This window comes from Euwallacea similis, chromosome 12, assembly GCF_039881205.1.
Source record: "Euwallacea similis isolate ESF13 chromosome 12, ESF131.1, whole genome shotgun sequence".
Classification (NCBI taxonomy): Eukaryota; Metazoa; Arthropoda; class Insecta; order Coleoptera; family Curculionidae; genus Euwallacea; species Euwallacea similis.
The window spans coordinates 2,585,648-2,610,017 of NC_089620.1; the positions used below are offsets into that span (position 1 = coordinate 2,585,648).

Below are 24,370 nucleotides of genomic sequence, written 5' to 3' on the forward strand. Positions count from 1 at the left end.
TTGACCGATCATTCAGAGTCCCATCACTAAAAACCGCAGATAATGTTCGTTGTACAACAACACCCCACTCGTGCAATTATGAACAACAATACAAACGACACAAGTCGAGTACATCTGTGAAAATTGGTTGGTCCAAAGTCCAGGAAAATGTGTTTTTGTAACATAAAAATTGTAAATCCGACACAAATTTGATAATCGAAAAACCAGTGGCGTACATGAAAATTTTTCACTAAAAAATTAAGTGAAAATTGAATGCTCCGATTTCAAGGAGATTTGGTTCCGCAGTAGGCGTACCATACAGCTTTGATATGCTGCGGTCAAAATTCGAATCGGACAACTTCGATTTTTTGGCCCGAAAAATACCATGGACTATACATCATGAAAATTTTTGACCCAAAAAACCAAAGTTGTTGGATTCGAGTTTTGACCGCAGCATGTTAAATCTGTATCGTACGCCTATTGCGGAACCAAATCTCGTTGAAATCGGAGCATTCAATTTTCACTTAATTTTTTAGTGCAAAATTTTCATGTACGCCACTGTTTTTTTCGATAACAAAATGTGTGAAATGTAATGTAACATCGAACACGAATTTTCGAATATGTCATGAACATTTTGACTCGAAAATTTTCAATTGTTGCAATTTCAAGACTTATACCAAAAAATATTATAGAACATAAGAAAAAGCAACATTCTTGGATAGCATCAGTGGCACGAAATTTCTGAGATGAGGAAAAATATCAGTAAAATCGATCTTGAGCCATTGGTCCCGAGCGATAAGAATAAACTAGCAAATTTTTGGACTGTATTTATTTTTTTCTTAAAAAAAGGAGACTGACTTCTAGTGTTTAGGGCAGATAAGGCAGGTTCCCTGGAAATTCCACAGCATTCCTTACATTACATTTAAAAACAACGATTTTAAAATTTTAGATTTTAAACTCACAATTACGACACACAGGCATATTAAAATGTTCAAAACCGGACACATACAAAATATACATGTATTACATGTAAATACATACACATGTATTATACATAATGCTTACATGTATATTTTCCGGTTTTAGATATTTTAATATGTTTGTGCGTCATAATTCTATGTTTAAAATATTAAAACTGTTTTTAAATATGATGTAGCGAATATTCCCAATTCTAGAACGTGCCTGCTAGAGAAGAGAATAAATATAATAAAACCTTTAAAGTTTGAAGTCATTAATCTTACCGCCCAGGTTTCGAGGGAAGTACTTAAGATTTTATTACTGTATTATAGGTATGGGGTAATACAAAAAGGATAAGGATTTCCAAACAAGTAAAACAGACATCCCGTCTAAAAATTATGACACAGGCCGTAGGTACGGTGTTCCAGTCCACTTAATTTAATACACTACAATTTGGTCACAATAGGCGTAGGTGGCAGTAAAGGACAGGGGACTTCCAGCCCACCCAATTCAATACCTCACTAAAAATTAAAGCTTTGGAAATGTATTACCTATTAACCACTCTCTCCTATAGATAGGTATGTCGATTTATCAAGTCGCAATAAACGTTAACATAAAATTGAGAAACTCCAATTAAATTACCAGAGTTTCCAGTTACTTAACCAATCATAAAATTAATTTATTTTGGCACCGTTACACGATCACCGCGACTTATAACTTTCTTATTTGATGGCACATAAATTTAAAAATTTCATAATTATTTCAAATTGGTAAAGGTTGAGCAATTTTCGGACGTAAAATTGATTTAATTTCCGTTTATTTCCAACAGTTATTTGGCATCCAAAACCCAAATATAATGGCTGTAAGCAAGGGATCAGCAATAAAATTACCTACCAATATTTTACAGACCTGTATTTCGAATCGAAGATATAATAAAACCCTCTGTATTAAACATTCAGTAAATTCTTAAAATAGGATACTAAATTATAAAGTATTATACCTACATTCACCCACGAAGCCCATAGGTTCATGGGCACACGACACACAAACACTCATTCAATAAATTATGACACGCATCTGCACATTCATCCTTGCGGTAAAGTATACATCTACCTTATTGCCGTATAAGGGACAATACAAAAATAAATAATTATGATTCATAATATCACAAACTCTTGATTTAAGTCAAGAACGTTGTGTGGTTTTCGCACTAACGGTCCTGAATCAAACCCAAATCCTCATAACTTCCGTTCATTCTTCAAACAGAGCTTATTTGCACTTATAATCACCACCAAGTGCTCTGGTCAGCACTAAAAAATCGTTTGGCACAGTTTACGGACCATTTTCTTAGTTCTTCTTAAAGTTTGGGTATTTTTACATGCTGAAGTTTGTACTGCCTCAAATCGTAATCTTGAGGAGTCTTCATGCTTTCCCTCACTGGAGTCCCATCGGGGTAAACCCGGATTACCAGAGGACCTTCCAGTGGGTTATGAATGTAATGTGGCTCCCCATTCAAGAGAGGCTTTCTGGTGCTGGAAGCCACTTTCTCGGTTGTCACATCTATTGGGCGGAATTGGTTCTGGAACCTGTTAAACACTCCTTTGCCATCAGGGGTTTTCAGGATGTCGACACTTCCAGAGCCTTCAGTAACCTCCTCCACGTATTCTGGCTGCTTGTCCGCCACATTAATGACGAAGTCCTTCGGAGGAGGGAGAACATACACATTATCCAAACGGGCAACACCCGAACTCTGAGCTCCATAGTCCTCATAGTCAGAGAAAGAGTCATCCTCATAGGAATTCGGTTTGGATCTCACGGCTTTTTTCTCGGGTTTTGGTGTAGTTTTTTGGAATCGATGGCCTTCCATTAGAGTTTCCCAAACTGAAAAAAGAAACACAATAATTAATCATCTACATGACCAACCTAATTTAGTCATACAACAAACGTACATTTTTCAAAATAAAGATCGTCTTTTGTAGACGTTCATTATTTGGCGATGCACGCCATATTAATGCCTAAAATATGTTACCAGTTCCTTGAATTCATTAAGAATAATTGTTATTAATTGATTTATCATTTTGGATGGTAGGTGAATAGTCAAAAGTCAAGGTGAGATACGTGTATTTGTATGCCACCAAAATGTTGTGTTAGTAAATGGAGTTGTTATTTAGATGGATGATGACAGATTGATTGGCAGGCTTAAAAATGTTCTTTAATACCACCCTCATGGAGTGTGAAGTCGTGAGAAAGTTATAGTAATGGGTGTAACAGTAATCGACATGTTAAAATATGAGAATTTTTAGTAGTAGATTTTTTTGACATTTACAAGAACTATTTCACCTATCTGGGGAAACACTGTATATCTTCATGAATTGCTTAATAAATAATTAAATGTTTACAAAATGCAATGGAAATGCATTTGGCGCTGGTAGGTTTCGATAAATGCCTCATTGCGCTCAACTGCGTCAGAGTACATACAATTTGGATTCGCCATATTTTCAAGAAAAATGATTTATGAATTCGATGATAATATGAAATAAAATATTATGCAATATATACCCATTTTCCATATAATTAGTTATTTTTATTTTTCAAGATGGAATTACGGCGGGAAATAGTCCTTAATCAAGCAAGACTGCATATAAAAAAAAAAATATTTTAATTCGAGATTTTTTAAAACTTATACATAAGTTGTTTCACCTATCCGAAGACACAATGTGTGTGCTCATAAACTGCAATACTTAATAAATAGTCAAATATTTATAGAATAAATTAGAACTAAATTTGACACTCTTAAGTTTTAATAAACACCTAATTGTGCTTAACTGTGTCAGAGAGCAGATAAATGTTGCATTCACCATATTTTCAAGAGATATAGTTTATAAATTGGGGACAATACGAAGTTTAATAATATATTATGCACGTCCATTTGGACAGAAATCGTATATTGAATTAATCTTGAATTAAGTAGGACTATATAAAAAAAAGGAATTTAAATTCGAAGTTCTTTTAACTTTTACAAGAGTCGTTTCACTTCTTCGAAGTCACACTGTTTATGGTCACAGCCTATGACAGGCAACTTTTGATACTAATAACATAAGCCCTACTGAAGGTGTTATTTTCAGAATTTCCTGTTCACTCAGTATGAAAAGATGTATCGGTTATAGCTAACACTTCCGTCTCTTTCATACGTATTGTTTTCTACATAAGTTCTTCTTTGTCTGCCCACCTCATATACAGGGTGGTTCGGTTTCGCCCTCTTGATGGTAGTGCGAAGTCATGAACATATTGTTAGAGTTAAGTAAGTTAGATATTATGGCTGAATGAAAAATTACGTGTTCTTCATTTTGTTGATGTATGATGTAACACATTCCGGTGTACCATCAATAGTCTACTTTTAAATTACGCGGTCTATACGGAAAGTCGAAACCTTGGATGATATCTCTAATCATGGGTTCGTAATTTTTCATTCGGATGACGCTCCCCGTTGACCCTGAATAAATGACTGACCAGATTCTTATCTCAGGTCACATTGTTAGTCTCAGGATTGGACCAGTTTTTCTGGTAGAAATGTTGCGAAAGATTGGAAAAAATTACAACGTAAATTATCTATTAATTTGCCTGCATTGAAAAGTCAATAAAAAGCTGAATAAAGAGTGGCCAACGTTAAAATTATTATTATTAAAAGATTTAACCCTATGAGAGAAAGAAAAAAAAAACCTTACGCTTGATTGCTTGGAGAAGCAGTGTTGAAAAGCCCCACATGATAATTTTATTATGTTATGTGATTATCACATAAAGTTTTTAAACACTTCACTTTTCAAAGCAATCAATAATAAGACATTTTTTTTCTTTTTTTTATTTCACATTACACCGTTTAATTATTATAAGAAAATGATGAATTTTCACCATTTTAATTTCGTAATTCAGTAAAGAAATATGGGACCGCTAATAAATAGCGGTTGCTGCAACTTGAGTGACTTCAATTCTGGCTTTTTTTTCTGATTGTGCAGCAAAACTAGAAACATATCATTTATGAACCTCGTTAAGAATATGTGGTTTCACTCGTGCCATATTGTGCTGCGCTCGCCTCACAGAATCCCATCAGCACTCGTTTCACGAAGCTATGCATTTCAAAAAGATGTTTCATAGTATTCGCACTCGTAGGAAAAGTATACTGTGGAATAGGTGCGAAAAATACTTATTACACTCGCAAGGTATTGTGCCTCACGACAACGTTACTTATCACACTCGTGAGGCATTGTGCCTTGGGTTTAGGCGAAGAAGCTATTTTTTTTTTAGTTTAAAAAGGGTTTGGGAAGTGTTTGAGTCGCATATACTTTTCTTTCATTTATGATTTTCTACACACCACTCACTGTCAACATTTTTTTACAAAATCTGAAATAAGATGTTACCTTGAAGCAAACGTAAAAATAGCTTTTACACTTAGATATTTCAAGTCTGTCGTGACTAATTTTTCACGTACACATAATACCTTGATGACTCCCACTGCATCTACTTAAATGATCAATATCCATCAATTTACAATGACACGATCCTCAATGCATCGATTATACTGCAATCTTCAATACATTATACTGTAGTCGTAAATATTTGCTTTCGGTCGATTCATTAAGCACGTTATGGCCAACTCGTGAATTGTGTGCACTCAAAGTTCACGATTTTGTTTGTCTAATAACCTTCAGCGATCCTGACAGGATCATTAAGGTGCCGCCTCATTTTTCGTCATTTCATACATAAAAGCCGTTCATCTGTGACCTACCTACTGTACGAAATCGTACCTTTCTCTTCGGCTTGAGCTGCTAACCCGAGAATTTGGGTTAGTTATGTGAACTTTCAACAATAGCTGCCCTTCTTTACTTAGCCACATTTTTTTTTAGCATTGACTCAGAAAGTCCGTCATCTAACATGCAAGTCGTCACCATTGCTGGCATTTTATGCAAAAGTGGGTTTCGTCACCAAGATTTTTGTCACTATTTCACCAAGCAAATACGATTTATTTATGGAGTAACCTTGGCGCGTTATACTTGCATAAAATAAATATTACCCGACGTTGTAAGAGGAACACACCGACAAAACCTTATTTTGTAAGCTAAAGGGCAACTGTGACATTTCAAGGCGCCTTTTTAACTTTTTTTAACAGCGAGTGTTAGGACTTGCGACGTATTGTTTTATCACGGATTATGGTTGGGTTATTTATTAGTTTAAATGTTGAAAGTTAGTTTAAGAAACTGATGTTACGCCCATGGACAACCCCAGCCATTGGGTAATACTGTTGGAATTCCCAGCGCTTAACACCCATCTTCGGCTGAGGGAAGTTATTTTATGATTGGGATTTCCAGCACTATTCTTTGTCGGACTAACATTGCGAATTTAAATTAAAGGTACCACCAAACGAATACAATGGCTGGGCTCCAATAAAAGCCCAGCGATCGTGCCTCTAAGTGCTACGCTTTAACGTAACAAGGTAGCCTAGAAGCCGCTAATGGGGCCCTATCGGGGGTACGTCTATGGGCGTTACACCTCCGTATCAATACTTAAGGAGGGTGCGAAACTGAAGAAGCTCTCTTTTCTCGCCACTTCATCACGAACTCGTACGCGTTAAACTCTCGTCAACATTCTTTAAATAACGCATTTCTCGATATTGTATAGTTGTTAATGTTACCAATAAACCTTTGTTAAGTTAAGGTTTAGTTTCTTTTATACGCGAAAACAGTGTCTCTGAGACTGCGAACTCAGGGTGGTCCTTCATAATCGATCAATCCAGTCCACGATCTACGTAGTTCACGGTTATCGTATCGAAAGGGGTGAATCGACCCAACCACGTACACGCGCCAAATTTTGGACCTAACAGCGAGACTTATCAGTTTAGGTACTTACTGATGTTATTGGCCTCTCTTTGGTAGGGATCCATTGCATCGAGTTTGTTTTCGTCTATGTTCTTCAGGGTGCCAAGGCCAAATTTCAAGAGCTGTCTGCTGCAGAACGGTATGCTGGATCCATCGCAAAATTTGTCCACTTGGTTGGCAAACAGAGAGTAAATGTAGGAAGTCTGGAAGAGAAAAATCGTTGTCAATAAATACCTAACTATGTAAAACTGTGCGTTATGTAACGATTATTAATGAACCTGGACATGATGAAATAGTAATTAGAACTGATAATAAACGAGCTCAATCCCTATAACAGTAACCTTTAGTTACTGTTAATGGCACATAAAACTACTTTCCATTGGTTTTCCTACCGTATTAAAAATAGGTAAAACTGTTATTAGTATTAGCTACTGCAACTTGAAACCTGTTATTAACATACGTCTACTATAGAGAATGCATTAGAATGATTATTCAAGTTACCTAACTGCAAGCGTGTTTTTTCTCTGGGATTTCAGGAAAAAAGTGCGGAAAACAATATATTATGCGGTTTAATGAGCTTTATTCAAATGCATGCCTTGAAAGCTTTGCCTTGAGAAATACGCCGAATGCTTTCTAGGGAAGAAAGCGTTTCGGCACACCATCATCAGGGAAAGTTGATTGTGTTATTATTAAGCATCTGATTTCAATTAGGTGAACGTATCAGAGAGGTAAATAAAAGTTGATAACGTTGAAATCAAATTTGTTACGAGTTGTTGTTCTGTGGTGCTTCATACATGATTACTCTGAGGCACAAAAGGGAAATGCTAAATGAACCTTATCGTAGTTCTTATTTCGGAACCAGTTTTATGTAATCCTATATACACTGGTGGCCAAAAGTAAATTGACAAATACATGTGAGCATTCCTCGCTTATGTTAAGACCATCAAGTAATACCATGTGAGAATGACATGGGGGTTAGCCGTAAATTACTTCTAAGATAAGCGTGAGAAAACGATAGAGGGTTGTTTATGAATTCCTTAACATAGGCGAGAGAAAAATTGATGATGGGTCAGGGAATCGTGGGAAAAGGCCTGGAATGTGGCTTATCAATGCTCTTAAAAAAAGGAGAGGGGTGCTCTCGGGGGTGGATAAGGCATGTGTATCGGGGACTCGGTTTTGGATTCTTGACAAGTAAAGAAGTACCTCAAAATTTGTTTTTGTTTTATTTTTTTTCTTTCAATAACGATACCGAAATCTTACATCAGAAGTGGGATAAAATCCTAATCAGTGCCATAGTCGTGTCCTAATCAGTGCCTTAATTGTGTGCGAATAAGTGCTTTGGTCGTGCTTCAATAGCGCCGAGTAGTTACACGGAAGTTTTTTTTTCCCTTCTTCTTCAAAATCGCGAGTGTGACTAAACTGGAACATGGAGGCTTTGGTCCAAGTCCTAGCTGAAACTCTCCAACAAATGAGGGAAAACGCAGCGCAACCGAACTCTTCAAGGAATGTAGTCACCTCGATCCAAATACCACTCTTCAATCCAACAAGTGACGACTTGGGGGCAGCGAGATGGGTAACCGAGATCGAAAAGCTCCGAGAAACCTTCCATTGGACCGATTTCGAGACTCTATCACGGGCGGCTAGTGGATTGATGGGCGACGCCAAAGAATGGTTCAACGCTTGGCAGCCTTCCGAGAAAACTTGGGAAAACTTCAAGGCGGAACTGTCGGACCTATACCCGCCGAAAAACAACTTGAGTGAGCGGTTTCGCCAGGCCAGCAAATACACCAGCAACGACGCTAAAGAGTACTGTGAGTATGCTAGAAAGAAAATTTCCTTACTTAAGGCCTTGAACTTTAATTTATCGGAGTCTCAGTTGGTAGAACTCGTAATGGGTGACGTTAGAGACGCAACGGTACGAACCGCAATGTTTAATAGTGGAGTCACCACTGTGGCTGCGTTGTTATCTCTCTTTAATAATTTCAAAATGGTAGATAATAATAGACAAGCCACCCCTATTCGAACGAAACGCCAATATCCGTTCGGGAAAGATGATCGCCCTAAATTATGCTATCTTTGTGACAGTCCAGGACACCTAGTACGAAATTGCCCCAATTCGGGAAAGGAACCTGGACTGGAAACAAAACCTGCCCGCGTAACTTGTAGTTTTTGCCGCAAACAGGGTCATGACGAATCGAAATGCTTCAAAAAAAACAAGCGAACAAGGGAATCTGATAATAAAATAGCAAAGATTAATTTCTTCACTGTCAAATTAAATAATGAGTTTTGTACAAAGTTTTCAATTCAGGGTAACGAAGTTAATTGTTTAGTCGATACCGGGGCCGAATGTAGCTTAATACGGGAAAGTGTTGCTAGGAAACTCAATTGTCATTTGATCCCCAGTTTTTTGATGTTGAAGGGATTTGGGGGTAAGATGGTTCTGACTAATTGTAAAACTCGTCTGACGATCGAACGTGAGGGAACGGCATTTCAGTTACTCTTTCACGTGGTCCAAGACACAATTATGGATTTCGATGTCATCTTGGGTCGAAATTTATTCGAACACAAGGGAATCCAAATTATGTCCGATTCAGATGGCACCCGGATCCATTTGAGTAGTGAAGGCAACCGGGAGGTAGGAAGAGTAAATCCTGTTTCCCTGGCTGACGATTTAATCATGACTACTCTCAGAGGAAAAGATCTAGATTCACTAAAAACCATCTTACTTAGGTATAGTGCGCACATTACTACGGGAAACTCAGTGACTAAAGTCAATACAGGGGAACTCGAGATAAAATTAAAGAGCGACAAGATAATCCGTTACAACCCATATCGAATGGCCTTGTGTGAACGCGAAATAGTCAAGGAAATCATCGAAGATTTATTAAAAAATCAAATCATTAGGGAAAGTAATTCTCCCTACGCCAGCCCCGTAATACTAGTCCACAAAAAGAACGGCTCAAGCCGGCTGTGCGTTGACTATCGCGCATTAAACCAAATAACAGTAAAGGACCGCTTTCCCTTACCGCGTATCGATGACCAAATCGATCAGTTAGGGAAAACGAAATATTTTACAACCCTTGACATGGCCTCGGGATTTCATCAAATTCCAGTATCGGAGGGTTCTATTGACAAAACAGCGTTCGTTACCCCTGACGGGCAGTTTGAATATCTCAGGGTTCCTTTTGGGTTATCAAACGCGCCAGCTGTGTTCCAAAGGGCAATATGCAAGGCTCTAGGTAGGTTAAAGGACAGGGACGCTCTAGTTTACATGGATGATGTGCTAATTCCATCAAACACAATTAACGAGGGATTAGAAAAATTAGACCGCGTGTTACAAGCACTTTCCGCCGCCGGATTTTCTCTCAATATTAAAAAATGCAAATTTTTCCAAAACGAAATTTTGTATTTGGGGCAAGTCATATCAGAAGCCGGGGTAAAACCGGGACCGGAAAAGGTCGAGGCCTTACTTAGAGCGCCCGAACCAAGAAACGTCAAGCAGGTTCGCCAATTTATGGGATTAGCGAGCTACTTCCGGAAGTATATTCCAGAGTTCGCGACTCGTACCGCCCCTATAACCAAGCTAACAAGAGCTAGCGAAAAATTTGTTTGGGGAAGTGAACAAGAAATCGCGAAGACTTACGTCTGTGCCTTTCTAAGTCAATTTCCATTATTAGCCATTTTTGATCCAAATTTAGAGACCGAGTTGCACACAGACGCGAGTTCAGTGGGGTTCGGGGCGATACTGTTTCAAAAGCATTTAGATAGGACGACAAGAGTAGTTTCGTATTTTTCCAAGCGTACCACAGATGCAGAAAGTCGATATCATTCATACGAATTGGAAACTCTAGCGGTATATACAGCCGTTAAACACTTTAGGGTATATTTGCTAGGCATAAACTTCAAGCTAGTGACCGATTGTAACGCCTTAAAATTAACCCAAAACAAAAAGGACTTGGTTCCGAGAGTCGCGCGCTGGTGGCTGTACTTACAATCATTTAACTTTACAATCGAATATCGAAAAGGCAAGTATATTCAGCACGTAGACTATTTAAGTCGAAATCCGATAGAGAAACCCCGCGCGTTGCAAATAAATATCATTACAACCGATAACTGGCTAAAAATCAGTCAAAAAAAAGACCCAGTTACACGAGAAATTAAATCCAAATTAGAAGAAGGGAAATTAACGCATGAATATTTTTGTCAAAAAGATATTTTGTTCCGAAAAATCAACCCGGGACAAAACCCCCCTATCTATCGTGCTTATGTCCCGAAAGGCAGCCGATTTGGTCTGTTAAAGTTATTTCATGACGAACAGAACCACATCGGAATAGATAAAACATTTGCAATGATAAATCATTACTTCTGGTTCCCCAGAATGGCCCGATTTGTCAGGAAATACTGTAATCATTGCTTAACGTGCATAGCGAGTAAAAAACATACTGGCCCAAAACAAGGAACCCTACATCCCATCAAAAAGGTACCAATTCCGTTTCACACCTTACACGCCGATTGTGTCGGTCCTTTTCCCGAAACTAAGGAAGGATTTAAACATCTTTTAATCTTAATAGATTCCTTTACTAAATTTGTTTTTTTGATTCCCATAAAAACCCTAACGGGAACAGAAACCTGTGATAAATTAAGAATTTATTTGAACATCTTAGGAAACACAAAAAGACTAATTTCCGACCGCGGGACAAATTTTACCGACAAATTAGTTACAAAATATCTATCAGACCTAAATATTGAGCAGCACTGCGTAGCCAAAAGTGCCCCTAGAGGTAATGGCCAAGTCGAGAGGTATGTTTCTACGGTACTAGATTTGTTGAGAACAACAATCAAAGATAAGTCAGAATGGACGAGTAGCGCGGAAAAGTTACAGGGTACACTAAACACAACGGTTCAAAAAACTACAGGATTCGCACCTATTTATCTTCTAACGGGTCGACACCTAGCCAGCCAAAACATTGAGTCTCTAACGTCTGCTATTCCTCGCACCATAACTGATACTCTAGAAAAAGATCGCCTACTAGCATACGAACGTACCCTTGGGCATGGAGAGTACATGAAATCTAAATATGATAAAACGCATAGAATTAACAAAAACTTTAATGTAGGAGATATCGTTTTCCATCCATCGGGAAACTCTCACTTGGCAAAACTGGACAGAAGGTACGACGGTCCTTTTGAAATCACAAAACTCGTTCCGAATGATCGAGTGGAACTGCTAAACTTAATAACAAATCGCAAAAGGATAGTCGCAACTGATATGTTACGAATATGGCCTGGAGAGTTCCAGATGGAAGATGACTAGTTATTTACTTATTGTTATAGTTATTAGGCTCGTGTGAGCATTGACCAATTCAAAAAATATATTAAAAAAAAAAAAAAAAAAAAATTGTTGATGTTGGAAGCCGTAACGCTTCGCATCTTAGAGCTTGATGTTGGAAGCCGTAACGCTTCGCATCTTAGAGCTTGATGTTGGAAGCCGTAACGCTTCGCATCTTAGAGCTTGATGTTGGAAGCCGTAACGCTTCGCATCTTAGAGCTTGATGTTGGAAGCCGTAACGCTTCGCACCTTAGAGCTTGATGTTGGAAGCCGTAACGCTTCGCATCTTAGAATTTGATGTTGGAAGCCGTAACGCTTCGCATCTTAAAGCTTGATGTTGGAAGCCGTAACGCTTCGCATTTTAGAGCTTGATGTTGGAAGCCGCAGCGCTTCGCACAAAAAAAAAAAAAAAAAAAAAAATTTGTTGATGTTGGAAGCCGTAACGCTTCACACCTTGAAAATTCTTTTATTGTTAAAAACTTAGACTTAATTTATTAAGTATGTTTTTGTCGAAAACTTAGATTTAATTCATTGAGTATGTTTTTGTTAAAACTTAGATTTAGTTCATCGAGTATATTTTTGTTAAGACTTACATTAATTCATTAAGTATGCTTTATTTGTCAATAATTGTTAGAGGCAAATTCGAGAGCGAATTTAGTGTCAGAATTGGCCGTGTGAGCATTCCTCGCTTATGTTAAGACCATCAAGTAATACCATGTGAGAATGACATGGGGGTTAGCCGTAAATTACTTCTAAGATAAGCGTGAGAAAACGATAGAGGGTTGTTTATGAATTCCTTAACATAGGCGAGAGAAAAATTGATGATGGGTCAGGGAATCGTGGGAAAAGGCCTGGAATGTGGCTTATCAATGCTCTTAAAAAAAGGAGAGGGGTGCTCTCGGGGGTGGATAAGGCATGTGTATCGGGGACTCGGTTTTGGATTCTTGACAAGTAAAGAAGTACCTCAAAATTTGTTTTTGTTTTATTTTTTTTCTTTCAATAACGATACCGAAATCTTACATACATTTTTCAAAATTTACTAAATTCAAAATTCCGACATTTAACCTAATACTTTGTGAGAAATTATGTGGCTTTCTTATACCCAATTTGCTTTGGAGGAAATCAAACAATAACCTACAGCTATGGTTAGGGACGTATGTAACTATTAACTTAACGTGGTTTATGCAAGAATTGCGGCATTATTAAGGATACCAAGAGAAGCTTAGTGGATACTTTAGAGCCCTTTCAGGATTCGCCAAAGCAAAATCATGAAGAAGAAAAGCAACGGAAACCACATCCTATGAATAAGGGAGACATTAAATATGTACCTACTGAAGTTTCCACATGTTTTCAAGTATTAAAGAACGATGAAGATGACGAACCTTCAGATATTTCAAAGGTTTAGATGGAGAAAAAACAATTAGAAAAGTTTTAATGAAGTTCAGTTACCATCACAAAGACGCTGATCTTTAATTTATACAGCTCATTCAAGATAAGGATATCCAGCATTGGAATCTCATAAACTAGATGCACACATGATTAAAAATGTTAAAAGAGATAACGAAAACCTGAATTCTGTTAAACGTATAAACACCAATGTGTCAGTTCTGTGAGGTCTGAAGTGATTCTTATAAGGTCCGAGGTGACCTCTGTGATTTAGCTTTCTGAAAAGGGCATATTTTCGAAAATAGACCAATCTTGACCCTCGCTTCTCAACCGATTTTAAAAGAGAAGATGATAAGATGAATTTTATTAAACACATAAGCAACGAGCTCTTTTTACACCAAATGACGGACGTCAAAGTGCAACCTAATGGGAAACGCAATCGCTGTTGCACACAAGTGATATAATTTACTGATGATTAATCAGCGTGAATGTTGGTAATCGAAAAACAATTACAGGGTGTGTGCACACAATTCTCTCCCAAACAAGGATTGTCCTGTAGCTAGTTACATGATAGTCCTTGAATAATGAATCAAAACAATGTGAAATTACCGTACTGACTGACAGAGCACGCATGCAATTGCATCTTCTGCAACAAGGTGCGTTATGACTCAACCTCTCTTGAATTTATATGGGCAATGGCCATAAGCCTGGAATGTAATAATTCTTGAGCGGAGCATAGGAAAAGTCAACATGGCCGATTTTTTCATGCTGCTCGATATTTTATGCTACATGCATGTCTCCTGACAAGACAGTGGTACTTGTAATTGGCTTTGTAATATTAATACCTTGATTTAAATACAAATTTCGTTATATAATCAAATGCCGCGATCATGATACGATTTTAATGGCAGGTTTATATAACTAAATGGCTCAGTCTGTCAAAGGTGTGTCCGGTATCCCATTTGCATTGTATTTTTATGCGTAGCTATGTTTTATATGCCAGTTAGTGATTTTTTTGCATGCAAAGGAGCTGGCAGGAGATTGCATCGGAGGAATTGTGTACATTAACATATAACAAATCTCATGGGAAAAGGTCATAAAGAAAGTTATTGGAGAGCATAAACCTGCACACGACCCTGCAAACCATAGAAAGTCATTAAAAATTCTTTTTTTGCAGGCGTCAGGTGGTACCAATGAGGTCGCTGCTTTCTCTTTAGCAACGAAGTTTCAGTGTTTACAACAGAAGTGGTACTTAATTTTGATACGGTGTAAACATCGATGAATAGGGTTATCGTCGTATGTGCGGGTCATTGAAATTGTACGAAAATAAGTGATGTCCTCAATAACACAATGATTACTTCACGAAAAGGGTCATTTAAGTGGACTCTGGGTACTGTTGAAAGCATAAGAATGGCGCAATTATTTCTTGTTTGTTGTTTGAACACATTGAACACACTGTACAGAAAAGGAATAAATTCGTAACTGGGAACCACAGGTGGTATCAATCTGCAGTGTTGCTCATATTAAACTATGAGTCAGTAGTATATATGAAAAAATTCCTGAAGCTATTGGATTTAAATCAGAGGCGTACCAGAGGGAGATTTCAGTTCTCCAACTCGACTTAAATTTTGAAGCGAAAAACAATATTGACTATCTAAATTCATAACTCGAGAATCAATTACGGTACAGTCATGCACCTTTGTCGATTCCAAGATATGAATTAGTGCTAATTGTGAAAAAATCCCTGAAGCTATTGGATTTAAATCAGAAGCGTGACAGATGAAGGTTTTTTGGGTCGCCAACTGAAATTACATTTTGGAGTAAATAACACAAGTGAACTTGAAAGAAATTGAATTTTTAGAGAAGATTGGGATAACTAACTGAAGTTAAAAATTATTGTGCTACTAACTTAATCAATAACATCGATATGGATTCCATTTGGGTAACGCTCTCGAACCGGGTGATATAAATCTGTAATAAGATCTTGAGTAAACAAGGTTGATTAATTTAATATTGATGAATACCAACTGTGTGACTTATCAAGTTGGAGCAATAAATAGACATTAAGAATGTTTAGCAATGAACAATACCAAGATCAAAATCAGTATACCATCCTCGCATTATTATTGCAAAATTAAGTCTGCTTCGTCTTGTCGATTTGATAAACTCTTGCTTTGCTTCGAAAGATTATTGCTCGTGTTATAATTATTTTTGTAAAAACGTTTAACGTAACGTAACGTACGTAACGTACCGTAATAACTTCATAAAAAATGTTCTTAATTTTAAAGAAATTATTACGGGTAATTTCCAATTTTTGAATACATTTTAGCTCTTGGCAAAGAAGTCTTTAGAAAACACTTACAAGATTCTTGTAAATGAAGGATGGTTTCCTTAGACTTTCATTGATCTGGTGTTGCATTTTATAAACCTTTCTGCTCATCAATAACAGTGCGATGTTCATTTTAAATATAATTGTACAGATTCCCCAAAAAGTCCTAAAGACATTTAATGTTAATAAAATAAATAAAATAGAAAGAAATCATTTATTAAATTAGAAAATGACAATCAGTTAAGAAGACCCCAAGGACCGTCAAGGGACAAGATTCAGAACAACTTAGAAAGACAAAAGGAGGATAAAATTAAAAATGAGGAAAACAGCTTGAAATTTTCTTGATTAAGTTTTAGCCTTGCTGGCCCGCATAAGTCTTGTGCAAGATTCTTAAATCAGTCGGAGTTGTTTTTGGATTTAACAGAAATACTGCAAACCAAAAAGGTTTTGTCAAGGTTGAATGAGTCCCAATTAAAATTATTGTCAAATTAATGAGATGACTGAGGTACTGATGGCACAACAACTTCATGCCATGTGTAGTAATGAGATTTCTGAAGCCGTATAGGTCAGCCAATCTAGAAACGAAATCTGAAAATTACTAGTTTCATCATGTTTAAGTAATCAAAAAAACTTATTCGAACGGCTACTTAAGCTTAACTGATAGAAACTCTCAAGGCGATTCGGTCATTCATGCCCCATAGAACCAGATTACTTTTACTTTAAGAAAGTCAATCTGACAACCTGCAGGATGATTTGAAGATATCTAATAAAGATTTAAGACACAAAAGGCAGATTCCCATCCAGAAAAATTGCTATCCAGGACTTAGGGTCATCGATTGTACATGTTAGACCTAAACCGAGATTGTCTTAAGGTTTATTTTTGCCAAATTATCCCACTGAGCTTAAGGGGTCATGATTTGGGGACATGGACACAAATGTATCCCGACAATGTGTCTAAACAATTTTAAGCGAAAGCTCGACTTTGTATCTCAATACGTAACAAGCACGAGGTGAACATAGAAAAATATTGATTAGCGATTTACGATCACTATCAAGATTGTTTATATTCGTATAGAGTGATTGTTAAGCCCGAAAGGATCATTTGCGGCTCTATAATCTAAAGTAGGTAGCAAGGACAAGACCAGAAGCTCGTTAAATTTTAGTATCTTGAACAAGTTGTTTTTATACCTACAGCTAAGGTCTACCTGAGGCTTTCTATTCGATACATTAAGAAGCAGAAGCAAAAACCCGAATGTTTGTGCTTGTAGGTTAGACATAATACTTGGTAGTTTATTAGTCTGTAATGCAGTAAGTTTAGAAAGTATTCGGATGTTTAAACTTTATTATACATGATGTCCCAGAAACCATGGCACCAATGAGGATTGAGTGCTAGAAGGTAAAAAAATACAGCGATTCGACTAAACCTCCCTTAGACAAGAGTCGTTTGTTTTCAATCGATTGGGGGAAAAGGACTTCAGATTTTAAATTACATAAGAACGGTATTCCAGAAGTGCCGGAATTGGCGAGATTTACGAGATTCAGTAGATTTTCGGTTTATAACATATTAAAACGTATAAGGAGCGATGTTGGCATAAACCGAATGCAAATTTCTAGGCCGAAGCCGGCGAATCCCACACTACCGGACCGCCGGAACATCGGGTCGGGTCTTTCTGAAGATTTTCTTCGTCATGAAGATCAAATTCAGGTTAGATCAGAACACCGGACCCTGTATTGGCAGTGGTACAGTAGATAGTGTCGACTTCTGGGTGATACAAAAAATGTCTTCACCACGGATGAAAAGCGTTTCCTAATGGGCGATAATCGATTACGGACTTTAAGCAGAGGTAGACTTATGGTAGTGAGGTCAAAGTGTCCACTCGAAAGAATGGTCTCGGATGGGATATCACCGGGTGGTACTATTTTACTGTGCATTGACGATGATACAGTAGATAGTGCATGCTACTGTTCCACTTTAAATATGTCCAAAAAGTCAATATCCTGAATCTAGGAGGTTGGAAATTACAACAACATATAGCTCGATGCCATGCTAGCCAGCACACACGAACTTAGCTAGAAGATAACAGATTTATCGCTATGGATTGATTCTCCAGATTTGAGTCCGACAGAAAACCTATGAATGGAAACATAATGAAAGTGGAAACTAATGGAAATTGAGGTCGAGAAAAGAGCGCCTCGTACTAAAATTTAATTAGTGGGAGACATTTAGTTGCTGAAAACTACGCACCTAATTTACTCCTGGGCATTCCGAATAGACTGCATCAACAAATAAGGTAATTTTGTGAATCCTTATGGATAATTAAATTGTGTTGAAATAAAAGGAAAAAATGAATCGTTATTTCCTGAACTCAAATACGCTCTAGACTTACTAGAGACGCGTAACGGTCTTCTTGGTCCGATTCATATCTTTCGTTATCCTTACAAAAAGGAACGCCTATGAAAATACCACTTATAAATTCAATGACACTCGCTTGGGCAAACTAAAAAAAATTAAAATGCATCAGGAGACAGGAGTAATTGTATGGGATAATTAATTTCAAATTAAAGGTGCGTTTAATTTGTGTTGGTTTAATTATTGAAAAATTAAGATCAAAGTTGTTAGAGGAGAGGCAAGAAACATTTAGATAATAAGTAGGTAGGTGCAAATTATAGTATTCAAGTTATTATTACCTGCAAAAAGGTAGTACCACTAGTATGAAATAACTCAAAGTACTGAGTGCCACAAGTACTGTGGATAAATAAAATACTCCTAGTCGATTTTATTTATAAACAATGATCTTACATTTTATGAAACAGGAGTTGAACCAGGTCCAGATATGGGTATATCTATACCTAGTTCAGCATATAACACCAACTTTAATCCATTAAGAACAAGACAGAATGGATTATGCAAAACTTCAAAAGCACTACTCGACCACATCTACAGCATTAACAATAACAAATCAAACAAGACCAATGGCGATCCTGGTCTTATTTTGGTTCATCACTAGAGTTGAATAAGTTGAATCTTTAAAAATATTATGTTGTTTTTACTCTATGCACCTAATTGTAAATTTTTTTTGTAGTTAGCTAATAAGGATGTCCAGCATGGGGATATTCTAAACGGTAATAGGTACAGATTTGGTCAAATTGCAGAAAAATTGCTCGTTCAAGGGACTACTTTCGCAATGGAAACAGATTTACAAAATTATTTTTGCTTTCTCAGTTAGTTTGAAAAAATAGAAATTTTCGATTTTTTGCCAAGTTATGGTTAGGGATAGATTTATACTAAAATCCCTTTTAGATTGCAGTTTTTAATAAGCTTCAACATGAAAGTGTCCTATGATATTCGGATTGTCAAGAATGATCATCGAAATATTTTTTTGAATACGGAACCGGAAAGTTTTTTTTTTATTTTAAAATAATTTTTGATTACAAATACTAACCTGAACTAATCGTATATTACTTAAATTAAGCAAAATGATAAAACAGGTGTCCATTATTTTCTAAACACAAATAACATCTCCTGACTGCTGCGACTAAAACTTTAAACAACATATTTGGTAATTTAAAGGCTTCAAGAACTTTTCTTCTAGTAGTAGTAGTTCTGTTTCCATTTCAAAAGTATATTGATCAATATGGTTTTTAACATAGCCCCAAAGAAAATAGTCTAACGGGGTTATGTTCGGAAAACCGGCTGGCCAAAGATGTTTCGAGTGGGTGTCTAGATATCTTGCACGAAATCTATGTTCATATTCCTACACAATTGTTGTATTATATGCGATGACTCGCTCGCACATTTTGGGATTTTCACTAACCGATAACAGCACATGGTGCGTTTCTTCTTCTTCTTTTCAGCGTTTATTGCCACTTAGTACCAGTTTACTTCATATGAGAAGTTTTGTACCATTTTATAATACCGGAAAACGGTAAATGAGCAATCGGAAACTGAAGAATGTATCTTTTTAAAAAGTTTGACAAGTATCTTCTTTGACTCCTATTTATTGTATAAAAATATAAAAAATAAACTGATTTAAAAGCAACACGTTGTGTAAGCTAATAAGCGACACATTAATATAATTTGTAATAAAAAATTGCCTTAAAATTTATAAAAGTCTTTAATTAAAAAAAAAATCTAAAATTTAGTTATTTCCATAATAACTTAGAAACTAAAACAATGTGTAGATCTGTTTGCACTGTGAAACTACCTCATTGAATGTGCAATTTGCCTCTCATTGAAGCAAACCTCTATCTAGTACCATTTACAAGATCCTCATGCTGGACATTCTGATCCGAGACACACCGTTCTCTAAAATATTTCCCCTGAAACTTACCTTTTCCTGTTTACTCAAATACTCCCACATAGGTATGGCGGAGCTCTGGATTCCACCGAACAACGCACACAAACACAAAACACCGGCCAACCCAATCATCGCTTCTAATTTCATATTTCGCTTTGAAGAACACCAGTTCTTGTACACCAACAATAGGAACACCTTCGTTCCCTCGACTGACTGCCTTAATACAATTTCCTCAACTCTCTTCTTTTAGGTACGAGCTAGATTCTTCACGAAAGCACACAGTGCGTGCGGTTCTAAATAAAAGTCGGTTATGCTCGAACGATTGGCGGAACGCTTCTGGTATTGCTGTTGCTATAGCGATAGTTTTATAAGAAATTTGCTGTAGGAACGTCATCGACATACCGGATTTTATGGTTTGTGATATTTAGCATTGCGAGCGAGTCGGCTGTTTGATGTCCTGCACACTAGGTAGGTAGAAGCACACTAGGTAGGGACAAGCAGCTGGATCACCACTGATTTTTTGCTCGCTTTGTATTGTTTTTTTTTTAATGTTCTTATCAGCTTGTTTGAGCGATCGCAATGCGTCTACATGAATATCGAGATTTGGTAATTGGTGCGGTATTGCCTTTTTGGTTCGTTTAGATTAATGTGGCAATTGAAAGTTTAAGTTAAAAATCTAGATAATTTTACATTACGTACCAAATAACAGGGATCAGGATTTAAAAGAATTGTTAAAAATTTCTTAACAATCGAAATAATATTGTTTTAGACAGTCACAGAGAAATAAGTTACAAGGGGTTAGGTCTGGATTTTGTGAAAGCCGAGGAACGATTCGTTGAATTCATTATTTGCTATCCATCTAACTAGTCAATAAAAGGAAAAAAAGAACACTGCTTGTTTTAATGACCTCACAACTGTAAAAAACGATGCTACATCCTGTTCTGCTACATCAATAACTGCTGATCGTTGGTGATACACTATTAACTATAATGGCCTAAGTGGCTCCAAATTTTGCAAATTTATTTGCCAGATATTATCATAACTTGCCGTGTAAAGTATATCATTGAACCCAAGCTCTACCCCAAATACGGTCATAAATCATTAATGTATTTTCATGTCGGAATTCCCAAATATTTTAGGCCGAGATATCGAGGAATGTTCTCGCGTAAACAACCATTTATTATCTGGACTAAACATGGTCCACATTCCGATCTTTTCAAAAATAAGGACAATTCTTTCTGTTCGATTTTTCGCCATTAACACATTTTCTGATCGTTATGGCACAGAAATTTCAGTTTCGGTATCAGTAACTCTCAGTATTAAAGTCGCAGAATACAAATTGAGTTGTTAAGTTTGTGAGTTTGTTGATAAACAAAGAGTACTTGAATGCGGAACACAATATTCTTGTATCTATCGCGTTAACCTGTGTGTGGAAGTGCTACTGGAATTTACGGAAAACAATGAATAATGCATTGAGTCTCAAGTTGAAAAACGATTTATTTATTTTATAATTATTGAGATCTAGAAAGTTTATTAAAGTTAAAAAACGTGAAATGCATCCTTACGTATACAACCCGTTACATCCGCTAAATGCCAGTCTAACAAAAATTAATAAAAACATCGAAGGAATGTAATTAATTTAGACTGTCGGTTTTCATACAAAACTTGTTCATTTCGAATAAACATCATTTTTATTTTCTGGTAAAAACCACTATATGGCGCCAATTTATATTAAAAATTTAAATTAGGTGTGATAAAATGTAAAAAAATCTCGGAGTAGGCGACTAACAATAAAAAGGGAATGCCAGTCATATCCGGTATATTTGCAAGAATGGAGGGAACGTCGAGAATTATTAAAAAATGGTCTTGTAAAGTCAGCCCACAATGAATTTTGATCCTTTGAAGATTACAGCTAGCTCTATTAATAGGTTAGGTATCGATGTTTTTTGATAGATCATTTCGTCATAAGCCGATGTGGAAGTTACGGCTCTTTAAAATGAAAAAATAGCCATATTTCTATACATAAATGTTAATATCTCGAAATACATTTAGAATTTCAAGTCGCTTCCAAGAATATTTAAATTTACGGAAATTTATTTAAAACTGCACGTTGCTTTTGATTGCGGACACAATAGATAACTTTGCCCTCCTCATACTGTTTCTAAATTTGAGATAGTTACTTTTTTTATAGGATCGTTCCCGCGAATCCCCCTGTATGAGCTGTAAGTAACTGTTTTAAGCAACAGCCTTATGGACTTATTTCCTTAAATAAAATACTGTTTTCCTTGTGAAATCGTGTGTAATGGTTACCCATATGTTGAACAACAATTATACAGGGTGGTTTCCATCTAATCGGTCAAACTTGATTCATATATCCTTTCTGCAAAAATATTACGATTTGGCTAAATTTCTCTTATATGAAAGCGGATAGTTTTCGACATATAGGGTGTCGAATTTTTTATTTTTTTTTCCAAATATTGTTTATTGATAGTTTTTATGCTACAATATTTAACTCGAATTTTAATATGAAGATATTAATTTAAGTTCAACAGAATTTACAGGATGACCCCTATATGTGGTGAGAAATCTTTCCACACTCTCTAAATCCCTAAAACTTTCGTGGTACGCCACGCACCATTTCTTTGTGTAAAATCGAATATCTTATTCAATTTAGGAACTTTTTCAAGCTTTTCACTTTACTGTATAACTAGCACCATATTACGGTTATTTACAAAAATGTCAGACAGTGCATGCCATTTTTCTATTGACTTACTGTTGCATTTTTACATGGTTTCGCATCGCATACTAAAAAATAGAAAAAAGAAGGTACTTTGTTCCATATTTTTGCAAATAATTTTAGAACGGTAGAAACGATATAGTAAAAGGAAGACGACGAAAAAGTGTATAAAGTGAACAACGAATTCGATTTACTGAAATAAAATGATCAGTGGGGCAGTACAAAAAAGTGAGGGAAGGGTCAAGGGAGATAAAAGCGATTTATTATCTTAGAAACTATCAAAACTATGGTGAAAATTCGAAAAAATTATTGAAATCTTCATACTTTGGTACTTTTCATTTCTTCTTATTGTATATAATTTGTTTATTCATATTTTTTAACTAATCATGATCTAAAGATAGATCTTATGCAAAAAAGTTTTTTGAAGTAAATATGGTCTATGTGATAGAAAGGATGATGGTTCATGAAATTTTTCCAACATTACGAAAGGTGGCGGATCTATAAAATATTGGTTCTATTAATTTGCATGTACTGGTTCATAGTACGTGTACCTATGGTTTTTTTTTTACTTTTGATGTTAAATATAATTGTCGAATTTATTATATATTGAAATAAAGACTGAAAACTATAAATTTTGCTTTTATGTTTACCATTCAATTCGAAATATTAACGGTTTCGAAGGTCTGTAAATGTCCAGACCCCAGTACCTAAATTCTTTTCTGATAATTAAAACGAAAAAACTTGTTAAACGCCTAATAAATCAATTTAAAAACGTTTAGAGTAATTAATGAAATGGTTGTTAGCGTAAGTTCTACTTTTAACCGAGCAATCGCCAAACTTTCATATTTTTTAACTCGCTTTTTATTTATAGAAATATGTTTTATGAGAAAACCACGTTGTGCAGAGTAATACGTGTGTGAGTATAATTCCTATATGTATACCTTGCGTCATAAATATTATGACATACCATATCATATCATCTCGAAAAATAACAAACATAAAACTACTGTTTTGAGAAATATATTTAAAAGTGCGAATTAGAATAGTAATTACAACAAAGAACTCAAAATTTGTGTATATTCTTTATTAATTTCATCAAGAACTGCTAAGTGGATTTTAATAACCAACCTTTTACCTTTTTTCTCAACCTGTCTGTTAGACATGAATATAGAATAATGAGGTCCGGTCGAATTGCTTTTATGTGCCTTTTTATTATAACTAATAAATTAATATTATATTTTTTAGCAAATTTTTGTTCATTAATGACTTATATCTGGACTGCCAAGATGAAAGACATATTTTAAAACTCCTCAATTAGCATATTGTAAAACCCTAACTGTTGACCTATGGACAGCGACTATTAAATATTCCAGAACTATGCAAATGTCAGGAAATATGTTTGCTTATGTTATTATTAAAATCATTACCTCGATATCTAAAGAACATTGTTAAAGAAATTCCAACATGTCGCTGAGCCACGAAGAG

At 36.0% G+C, this 24,370-nt stretch overlaps 1 protein-coding gene across 1 annotated transcript; it reads right to left on the minus strand.

Moving 5' to 3' along the window:
* Positions 1-1,833: 1,833 nt before the first annotated feature.
* On the minus strand, positions 1,834-20,498 carry Reg-5 (Rhythmically expressed gene 5). The gene is made up of 3 exons (XM_066395883.1): positions 20,182-20,498; positions 6,838-7,009; positions 1,834-2,817 (listed from the first exon to the last, which is right to left on the minus strand). Exons 1-3 carry the CDS (start codon positions 20,293-20,295, stop codon positions 2,294-2,296), a joined length of 810 nt encoding a protein of 269 aa, XP_066251980.1. The 5' UTR covers positions 20,296-20,498; the 3' UTR covers positions 1,834-2,293.
* Positions 20,499-24,370: the final 3,872 nt, after the last annotated feature.